The sequence below is a fragment of the Meriones unguiculatus genome, chromosome 2 (genome assembly GCF_030254825.1).
Source record: "Meriones unguiculatus strain TT.TT164.6M chromosome 2, Bangor_MerUng_6.1, whole genome shotgun sequence".
In the NCBI taxonomy this organism is placed as follows: Eukaryota; Metazoa; Chordata; class Mammalia; order Rodentia; family Muridae; genus Meriones; species Meriones unguiculatus.
This window is the reverse complement of record NC_083350.1, coordinates 126,032,700-126,043,745: the sequence shown is the minus strand read 5'-3', so window position 1 is coordinate 126,043,745 and position 11,046 is coordinate 126,032,700. Positions and strand designations below refer to the sequence as shown.

The window sequence follows — 11,046 nt, the reverse complement described above, 5'->3', positions numbered from 1 at the left end:
AACAGACTGGCACATGGGTTGAGATTTACTTTTTAAGCAGTATAAATGGACCAGCTCTAAGAAAGCACTGTTTGAAAAGGTCACATGTTTGATCACAACAAGGTTCTGAGTTCAGGGAGTCTCAGTTGTCATCCACTCAGAGTTCTGTTCCCTTCAAACCCTCCTTGCCCACCACAGTGGCTGTTCTAACTGTCTGGATGCTGAGCCCACACACAAAGCCTTGGAGCTCACACAGGTGCCATTTTACCTAAGTCCATCTTGTCTCCTGTAAATACTTGTTGTCTTTTTATCCAACACAGGGGAGATTTAGGTTGATTCTGATTAAACTTAATGTGAATTTCTTCATTGGTGAAGAACTGATGTGTAGAGATGTGTGTGATGACCAAAGTGCTGTGTGATGTCACCAGCATCCACTGCACCAGCTAACTGAACGCTGGAGGCTTGTGGAACACAATAGACATGGATGTCGGCATTAAGCCTCTTAGGAAATGTCTCCATTCTGCTCCTGTTTCTGTGTAGATTCTGTTTGTTTGAAGAGAGAAGAAAGCAAGGAAGTGACTTCTCCTATAGCGAGAAAGAGACAGCAAGAGCTGAAGTGAAGCACATAGTGGTTAGACTCCACAGTCCTGAACATACTGAGGCAGATCTTTCTCCTTACAGTTCTTTCTCCATGACATCCTGAGGAGGAAAGCAAGACATGAGAGAAATGGTTAAAAACTTGTCTCTGCTGTCACCCACACATATACAAACATTGGCGAGAATGCAGTACAACAGTGACACTAATGGAGACTGTGTTCTGAGTCATTCTCAAGTGTGACCCACAGGCTAGAGCTGCACCACAAAACTGCTACTGACTGGTGAACCTCTGTCTACAGGGCAGACTGATCCTCTCCCATCCCTCAGGAGAGACAGGATGCTGAAGTTCAGTGTCAGAACACGTTCCCTGATTCTGCAACTAGTCTGAAGGCCTCACAAGAAAACAGTCACGTATGGGAACTCTCACAATTTTCAGAAATTCCCTAAAAATAATGATGGGGAAAAAAAAAAAAAACAAAAACAAGTAGACCCACAGTTCTCAGCATGACACATGGGCCTTAGAGAGACTCGCTGCATCTATCAACAGAACCAGCAGTTCCCCTTCCAAGACTTCCAACATACCATGCTAAAAGGCTTTCTCCATGCCTCGCAACCGTCTTTACACATTCTATGGCTTGAGTGATGTCATCCTGCAGCAGAGCTGAAAGACAAGGGTGAGGAATGACAAGGACAGTTATAGAACACACTTTCCATTCACATCCAGCCAGTGTGCCTCTGTGACACTGAACATGAGTTTAAAAAAACACACATTTCCCTTGTAATAATAATCTGCTGATTATTGGAGATTCTTGTTCCTCTGATTGTATCTATGTGACAAGGTGTCTGTCCCTCTATTTCTCACACATACAGTCCCTGGAGGGCTGGGGTATGCTTGAGTTGTAGAGGTGTTTGAGCATGTGCATGTGTTTCTGTTCTTAGGATCCAGCACTGCTGCAAAGTAAAGAACCCACTGGAGTAGTGAGGAGGCTCTGGAGGGTGTGGGGCTGTCAGTACAGTGAGGGAAGCCCCTCTTCCTCACCCTGGGGAACAGAACAAGCAGGGAACTGTCAGCTGGGTATTTACCACTGAAAAGAGCAGGGGCTGGAGAGAGGGCTCAGTGGCTGAGAACAAGGATGCTCGTCCAGAGGTTTGCTTCCCAGCACCCACATGGCAGCTCACAGCTGTCTATAACTCCGGTTCCAGAATACCTGAAGCCCTCTTCTGGCTTCCACTGGTATCAGGCACACACATGGTGCACAGACCTACATGCAGGGAAAACACCCACACACATAAAGATAAATTAACACTTTTTTAAAAGCAAAGTATAAACTTTGTAGGACTAAATCTCTTCCTAGAGGTTTATAACCAATAAGTGGAAGCAGCTAATGTGTTTAAGATTGAACACTTAAGAGTGGTGTTTGTCAGTACAGAATAATGCTGCTGTAAGCTTATTCCCTCTTTAAGATGAGAATTCAGGTCAGCATTTTCTTACTTTGGATTTGGTTTGAGTGATAGCCATTTTGTACAACTGTGTAAGTGAAACTTAATTTGTGTTAAAAAATAAAAGCTTTACATGTTTTTATGTGAGTAGCATGTACCTCATATAATTTACATGTACTTAATTTACATGTTACAGCCTAGATTTACATTATAAAACAGTACTTTCTAAAGGTTTCCAGTAAAGTGACTCTGTGAGTACTCAAATGGGAAGTGATATTCCCCTTTTCCTGTATTTTCTAATACTTTACAATGACGGCAGATGAGTGTACAAAACACTTTTAAAGACAAAGTGAGTTACAAAGAATTTTCCAAAATCCATTTCCTTGTGGATATTTTAAGAACCAAGTTTTATATGGTGGATCACATTGATGGATTGCCATATATTGAACCACCCCAGCATGCCTGGCTGGCTCTTTAATCCCCACCCCTGAGGGGGGAGCAGCCTTACCAGACCACAGAGGAGGACAATGCAGACACTCCTGAGCAGACCTGATAAGCTAGGGTCAGATGTAGGGGAGGAGGACCTTCCCTATCAGTGGACTTAGAGAGGGGCATGGAAGGAGATGAGGAAGGGAGGATGGTATTGGGAGGGAATGAGAGAGGGGATACAGCTGGGATACAAAGTGAGGAAACTGTAATTAATATCAATGTTTTTTTAAATATCTAAGCTTTACAAAGTAGAAATTAATACAGATCACTGCTGAGGTCTGCCCCAGGAGCTGTTCCCCAGGAGCAGTCCACATTGCTTTTGGGGCAGGGTCGGCTATTGGGAACTGGCTTGCAGACCAGGCTGTGCTGCTTGGCCAGTGAGATCTGCCTGTCTCACTCCCCAGTGCTGGTGTTAAAATTGTATACCACCAAACACAGCTTTTATGTGGCTGCTGAGGGTCAACCTTGGGTTAGGTGACTCTTCTGTCTGATCTGTCTTCCCATTCTATTTTATTTTATCTTATTTTATTTTATTTATTCATTGATTTTGGCAGTGGGACTGAGGGCCCTCTGATGTGTAGGCAGGGCATTATACCACCAAACTGCACCCTAAGCCTAAGTCTTCTTTGGCTAACTTTGATGTGCTTAGCAATGACTTGCTAACAGCAAGAAGTCTCCCCAGGTTCCCGATGCTTCCTCCACTGCTATGTCCCTGCACAGAATCTCTGCTCTCACAGTGAGAGCAGATGGGCTGTTTGCTCTCGCTGTAAAGCTGCCTTGTCTTACCGCTGCAGGGTATCCCACAGCCATTTCGTGGGTTTTTGTTTTTGCCATCATCACACCACAATCGGCTCTTTATCTGAAATATCCCATAGTCTGCGACTCGGTGATGGTGGGTTATAGCTTGGGTGTTATATCCACTCTCATGATGAACTAAACACAGCCCTGAAAAGAAAAAGAGAGTTTCTCAGTCTGCAGCAACAACAAATGATCTGTTTTTGATACCAAAATCAGCACTGGGATCTGGCTTTGTTCACTTTATACCTACGATCATATGGTTTAATGGTATAATATGCTACGACTAGTTCAGCCTGGGTCTGGCTGTGTTGCTCAGGGTAATCTCTCCAGTGATTCTCCTGCCTCAGCCCATCAATCAGGTGGAACTTCTGTCCCCAGTCAGCAAGTAATTTTCCAGTGCCCCAAAGAGACTCCCTTTGGGGACAAACCAGTCTGTACGGAATAAACAAGAATAGGTGCTCAAAAGCTGAAGGTACTAAGTACTTCCTTTTCCTTTGTTGAGAGGAGGGTCACCTGCTCTCCCCACCATGGCATGGGCCTCTCCCCTCAATGCGTAGACCCTGAGAAGGGGGACAGCAAAAATGTCACTTTCCCAGATGTGCTGACAGCTCCCGGAGGACCAGGTATTGTGAAGACTGCTCACAGCAACTTGTGCACAAGCGACATTTGTCCCTGTGCTGTCACGAATGAGCAGGTGAACAGATCACTGTCTTGTCTGCTATTGGCAGAGACTTGGATGGAATCCCAGAGTTGGATGTGGTGAGAACCACTGCTTGACCAGGAGGTTTTTGGAAACATGTGTCAGGGAGACCACATGATCACACCAACCTGGGCCTTTGACACCACAGAGTGAACACAAGCCCAAAGAGATATGTCCTCTGCTCTGCCCTGGATGGTTGCCTCAGTCTCCACAGCTTGGGTGAGGTCTAAAAGTCACTGTATTGAAGAAGTTCTTCAACTGCCTTTGGTGGTTCAATACATGGTTGAAAGTTACAAGAAGACCATGAAGGCTGCTTTTCTGTTTTAGAAAGATAAGGCCAGAGATGACATTTAAAGGTCTATGTATCTCTGCCAGTGAGGCCTGAGGACATCAAGAAACTGAAGAAGCCAAGATAATGGCTGCAGCTACCCAGATACAAGCGGCAGAAAAGAAAACAGCACTGCCACAGAAGAAAAGAAGCCTGCTGCACACACTATTGAATCCTGCTTCACTCCACAAAGAACAACCGAGGCAGACTATTTGAATCAACATTTGATCAGAGAATAAGAAAATAAAATGCAAAAAAACGTCAGCCCAGGATGGTGGCACACACCTTTACTCCCAACACTTGGAAGGCAGAGGTGGGTAGGTGGATCTCTGTGAGCTTGAAACCAGCCTTTTATAGGTAACAAGTTTCAGGCAAACCAGAGCTGTATACTGAAACCCTGTCTTTAAAACAAAATCAATATAGCTACTTCTTTCATTGCCTTAAATCCCCCTGATGTCATCTTTCTAGTCATCCTACAATAGAATAAACCTTACTACATTCACTAAATTAATAGAATATGTGTATGAAGAGGAAAATAACTTTTTAACAGCAGTAAGTTTTTCTCACAGTAATGTTCTTATAGCAAAGTGAATTTTCAAGTCAAGCTAAGTTTTTTGTTTTTTGTTTTTTGTTTTTTTTTTTTCTTTTGAGATCAGATGTGACTAAGTATCTTTTGTGGACAGAAAACTAGTAGTCCTCTGCCTCACTATCCAGATATTAAGATTAGAGTTACAAGCATCACAACAGGCTACTCAGAATCTTCTCTACAAGACTATTAGACAAAGAAAGGCTATCCAGTGATTGCATCCATCCATCCGGCCATCCTTCCATCATCCATCCATATATTCACTTACTTATTGGAAGTTAGTTGTTAAGTGGTAGCTGTTGGAAGTGCATCTGAAAAGCACACAGTAACCCTTAAAGAACTTTGCCTCATGCACATCTGCCATTGTGTCAAACAAAAAACCTTCTCAGAGAACAGTCCTATACCCATTTTGAGGTGAACTCGTTTCATCAGCACCTAGGGGCAAATATATAGCTCTGCCTTAGCAGAAAGTACCAAAAAAAAAGTCAAAATTTTTTATCTCAAAAGTTGCACACCATGGTAAGAAAAGTGAAGACAAATACCATGTTATCCAGGATCTCAGGTCCCACGTTCTGACTGGGTGAGTCCCCCATCTTTCTCAGCCCTTTTCCTTGGGCTAACAGAATTATTAGCCTTGGGCTATTAGTATTATTAACACCCAAGGATATAACAATCCCCAATAGCCTTGGTCTCAAGTAACTGGAAAACCCAGTGACAGTCCAAGAGCACCTCAGGTATTATGGCCCTAGTATGGCACAGAATTTCCCCTCTAACGACCTCACCCAGCATCTTGGATTCAAAGACAAACAGTGATGCACTTAGTCAAATTAACTAAAACACACAGGAAACATAGAAGCGTATTGGCTCCCCCTCCTTCTCTAATTACTCACTGCTCCCCTGTCCCTGCTCTGACAGCTCATCTGGAGGCATCAAGAGGAGACTTACAGTCTGCCAGCCTGAATCCAGCGTGGCCATGCATTCCTTTACTTTTCAGAATTTTGGCCAACTCACAGCGTTCATAGACTTTGGCCTGAACAGTGGCAGAAAGCAGGAGGAGTGCCAGGGTGAGGAGAGCCTTCATGTTGACCTGGAAGCTGGAGCAGCTGCTGGCTGACTAGAGAAGACCAGCCTCCTATTTAAGCATCCTCCAGGTTCCTTCCTTCTCTTGCAACTTGTCTCCTCCAATGTTTGAGATGTACGCAAAGCAGGAAGTTCCTGCAGTCCTATGAACGTCAGCGTTTGACCTTTTCCCATAAAATTGAGGAGAGATGTTCTGGAAGTCCATGAACAAGTGTGCAGTGCTTGTTTTAAATTTCTTAGCAATGTGGGTCATTAAAAATGGAAAGGAGGGGCTGGAGAGATGGCTCAGAGGTTAAGAGCATTGTCTGTTCTTCCAAAGGTCCTGAGTTCAATTCCCAGCAACCACATGGTGGCTCACAACCATCTATAATGAGATCTGGTGCCTTTTTCTGGTATGAAGGCACACATGCAAGTAAAATGCTGTTTAAATAATAAATAAATAAATCTTAAAGAAAAAAAAAAAAAGAATGGAGAGGAGAGACTGCAACAGACACAATCCCCAAACATGCACCACACAGCACAGATAGACAGAGCAAGCCCTGAAAGCTGGGGCAGGGAGTATATGTAAGTACTTCTGGACCTTCTCCTAAACAGAGCCATTGCCAACAACCTCACCTACACATAACCACTGCCTACAGACAAGAACAATATGTGCCTACTTTCTCCCTCAACCTGAGTCTGGCACAGGGCATACCTAACTCAGTGTAGCTGCTGGATAAACACTTTTGAACAAGTATTCCCCACTAAGGATGTGAAAATAGCATTGCCAATCTAGCCAGGTGAGAGAGAGCAAAAGCTAACTGACTATGCTTTAAGAATCAGAATAGGACAACAGACATAAGAGTCATGGGGCAGACGGCCTGAAAACTCTGTGGCTCTCCTGGCTTATACCTATAGTTGCTCCCTGAATAAGCCTTTTGATCCTTACATCTGTAGGCATTGCTGGATATTTGGTTACACTGTGAACCCCAAGACTGTTGACTGGAAAAGTCTGTTTCCAGTTAGAGTGTGGCTTTGCCCTACCACACATCCTCAATCCATGAATTTTATGCTTATTGTAAACAGGTAACTGTGCTTAGCCCTAGCACACATCTATAACCCAAGAGCATTCTGTGAACAGGATTAAATAAAGTCAGCCATATGTCAAGAGGCAGAACCATCAACCACTTGACATAAAGTGAACATAGGAAAAAACCACAGAGAGTGAGAGGATGGATAGAGAGATACCTGGGAAGTAAAAAGAAGGGACAGTCTGTTTGAAGGGTTTGTAAGTGTGGAGAAGGAGCTTTTTTTTGGAACATGGGCTGAGGAGGAAGGAGAACTGGGTCGTTTCTCTGTCTGTCTAAGCTAGTAGACATTCATCTGAGCGTCTGGCTCCTGAGTCCTTATTAGTAAAGTCAACCTTTGGGATTTTGTTTAAAAACAACATTTAGGCTCCTCTCTAATCCACATGCTGTTCCACTTAGTCTAGAATACTGTTTCACATGCTACTTGGACATTTGCATATTATGTCACCTAGTGCAGAAATACAGATACCCCTGGCCTAAGCACAGGCAACTGATAAGCATAGAGTGATGGCAAGGAGAGAGGCAAACCCCTACAACATGCCAGCCCAAGAAGAGGAAGGTAGGTCTGAGGGCAATGTCCCAGTTCCTTGGGCTCTTACCTCCCTTTACTTTCTGACCAATAGAGACTTCCTTTCACTCAGGTAGTGACAAAAGGGCAAGGAATGTTCTGAATGTGTTCGCTTTGATAAACAAGGCACCCACACCTGCAGCTTGGGTCTCTACCCTTTTTAGTTGTAACAACAATGTAAAATAGTCTTTCTTTATCTCTTCCTCCGCAAGCAGGCACAACCCATATGTCCGCACACACACTTGAGTTATGGCCTCATTCCTGACAGGAAAGCCATAGATCTTAGAACACCTACTCCATCGGGAATCATGTAAATATAAAGACTTCTGTTTGTCCCCTGCACCCTTCCATCTGTTGGGGTCTGGGACAGATTCCCTGCTGTGATGGCCTGCACTGTCAGAAGAATCTGCTTACCTGAGATATATCTCAGCACCTGTCTTTATCAGCCATCATCCCTATCTGACAGTTATCACTACAGGCCATGGCTAGGAGCCAGGAGGAGAAGGACAGATACAAGAACCTGCTAGCCTAGAGTAAGAAAGAGGAAAGTGGGGATTCGAGGAAATAGGAGAAGATAGTTCTTTCTGGTGGCCTTTGGGTGAACTTCAGAGCATCAGTGGGGTTCCAATATATAAAATAGGTGGGAAAGAACAAAGGGAGTGAGGAACCAGCAGAAAGGCTGGCACAAACAGAGTGGGTACAGACAGCATCTAGAACATAGAATTCTCTCACGTGCCTGGGGAAATGCACAGCAGAGACCAAGTAGGCTGCTGCTGCTTACAGTGCCTCAACAATGACATGTTTGTAACACAGTAATCCTCTTTGGTTTGTTTGTTTGTTCATTTGTTTTCGGCTACGAACTAGCACAGTAATGGCAGTATGATAGAATTAATATTGTTTACTCCGGCCTCTGGCATATGTTGAAAAATTATTAGTAAGCTATTTCTTTTGGCAAAGGGTAACAGGGAGGTATCAGTCTAAAACTTGGATTAAATGTAGGTGATATCCAGAGATGGGATGGGGACTGAAGACTTATCTAATTTTCCCTGAATATAAGTGTCAACTGAAAAAAAAAAAAAAAGAAAACTATTGATGGAAAAAAAAAAGTGTCAACTGCAGAGAAATTGGTTACCAAAAGGCCAGAAAGTGGTCACCAATCTTCAAATAAAATTTCACTTCTTGGGCTTGACACACTCAAAATTTGTGCTGTTTCCTAGCAACGCAGGCACTATAGGGAGTTCAAGGCCATCCTGGTCTACAGAATGAGTTCCAGGACAGCCAGGGCTACAAGGAGAAACCCTGTTTCAGAGAACAACAAAGAGAAAAAGAAAAATAAATAAATAAAGACAAAGAAAGAAGAGAAAGAATAAAAAGAAGATTAAAAAGCATAATGCCATTTTTAGGCACTTTCTCATGTCAAGTTCATTTTAATATTAACACAGAGAAAGAAGTGTTTCAGAAACAAACTTAAAAAGTGGTCCTATAAACTACAATGAAACAAGATGGTGAATATAGAGGATTACTGCAAACCAAAATACCTAACATGCCCTCACAGATCAAATATGATTTAAACTGGGGAAGCCAGAAAACATTTTCAGGGGGAAAAAAAAAAAGGTGGGAAGGGATTAATGCTGGAAACTCACAGGGAATATATCACTTCCACATTTTTACTCTTATTCAAGCCAGAAAAATCAGAACAATCCAATCTAATTCAACTACTTGTGGGAGTACACTTGTCCATTGTAAACGGAAATTTCATGCTACGTTGGTCAATCTTGCCTGAGATTGAATACTCCTTCAGTGGGGAGGTAGTGATGGTCTTTCTGGGTTAAAAACTCACAAACAAACAGACAACAACAACAAAAGACATTCTGTAAGCAGGAATTTCCAAGTTTCTAAAGAAACTACCATCAAAAACAAAACAAAAACTGGATTTGTCAGACTAGATCCAGTCTCTGTCTGAGATGGACATTGAGTGGTTATTGCTGAGGCTGAGGCCATAATTCAGAAACTGTAGCTCCTCTCCTGAGCTTTTTGACTCCCAAGATAGAGCAATGCATGCTCAGTGACTTCTAACCTGTCCTGGTGTCCATGGGCTGCCATAGAGTGCTGCCTCCAGATTCTCTTAGTGTTTTCCAGGTGGCAGGGCAGGATCCGGGCTGCTCCTCCTTGATTTCTGTGGGCACCTGGGGATTTGCTTCCCCACATCTTAAATTCCTGCCCTTCTTCCTCTATGGGTTACATCTCCTGAGCTTTTTTCGTTGTTACTGCCTTTCCCAAGTATTTTTAGATGAATTGGGAGGGTTAGGGCCCTGTGTCCAGCACACTTCTTCCAACATAGGTTCCAAGTATGTTCTATCAACTATCATAAGTTGTGGGAAAACTTAGGCCTTTAAAGTTGGTTTAAACTGTGGAGGACAACCAGAGAGCTGACAGTTCCACAATCAGCTCCCAACGTCCTGGCAAAAAGCCCACAGTGCTCATCATCAGTAATTCCTTTATCTTTGGACACAAGATGAATTATTAATTATGAACATGTTGCGCATTTTTTTCTATTGTAAACCAACAAAATTATCTGGGATTTATATATATGACAAAAATGCATATGTCCCACAAAAGGAGAGTAAAATCTCTGTCCAAACCTATGTGTAATTTTTCTTTTATTTATACATTGCTTGTTCACTCTTTCAAATGAAGCAAAACTTTGAGTTGACTATCATCACTACGTCTAGCACCAGGAGAATAAACTTTTGAGATGGACGCACCCCTGGCCTTACAAGTAGTTTCTCTGAGTGGTTGGATGATAAGCAAACATTTGCTTATTCCACCACCAAGAAAGCACAAGTTCATGACTGTTCAAATGTTTGTAATGACAAAATAGTTCTAAAAACTGAATGAACAAAGCTGTACAGATATCGACTCTATGATCTTGAGCTCTGGGTTAGGAAGAGCACAAAGGAGACGAGCCAGTGATCTTTTTCTGATTTCTGTCATTTAGAATCCCCCAAATCCATCTCTGTACTTATTATTAAAGAATTAAAATTAATCTGAAAAAAAAAGTGGCATTGAACTGGATTTTGAATAGGATGCACAAATAATGACTTGGGCCAAAACTGGTAATATATAGGGCCAAGCAGAGAAGAACTCCCATTATTGGAAAAAAGGTTTGACTATAAAGTCGCCATTTTTTATGGTTCGGAAGCATCCCTTCCTAGGCAGATCCTGTTTCTGGTGGTGGTGCTAAAGAATATGCACAGCTCCCTGAGTTGATGGCTTAGATTTTTAAATTGAATTGGACTTTAATTCTTAAAGTTCCATTGCTTCCTAGTAACCTTTTATGCTCTAACACGGAAATGAGTATGGGGAGTCAAGCCCCTGTGTGGAAGATATTAGGAAAGTTGATCATATGAGCTT

General features: G+C 42.7%; 1 protein-coding gene across 1 annotated transcript; it reads right to left on the bottom strand.

Annotated features, from left to right (window-relative positions):
• Positions 1-5,998, bottom strand: LOC110552383 (lysozyme C-1-like). Its single transcript, XM_021643640.2, has 4 exons — positions 5,863-5,998; positions 3,292-3,450; positions 1,159-1,237; positions 1-678 (listed from the first exon to the last, which is right to left on the bottom strand). Exons 1-4 carry the CDS (start codon positions 5,996-5,998, stop codon positions 612-614), a joined length of 441 nt encoding a protein of 146 aa, XP_021499315.2. The 3' UTR covers positions 1-611.
• Between the last annotated feature and the right edge of the window lie 5,048 nt (positions 5,999-11,046).

Excerpts from the sequence above, each read along its gene's own strand:
- LOC110552383 (XM_021643640.2), bottom strand. The coding sequence starts at position 5,998 with ATGAAGGCTCTCCTCACCCTGGCACTCCTCCTGCTTTCTGCCACTGTT. Across the intron at positions 1,238-3,291 it reads CTGTGGGATACCCTGCAGCG|CTCTGCTGCAGGATGACATC; the intron begins GTAAGACAAGGC and ends CTTGTCTTTCAG. Across the intron at positions 679-1,158 it reads GGAGAAAGCCTTTTAGCATG|GATGTCATGGAGAAAGAACT; the intron begins GTATGTTGGAAG and ends TTTCCTCCTCAG.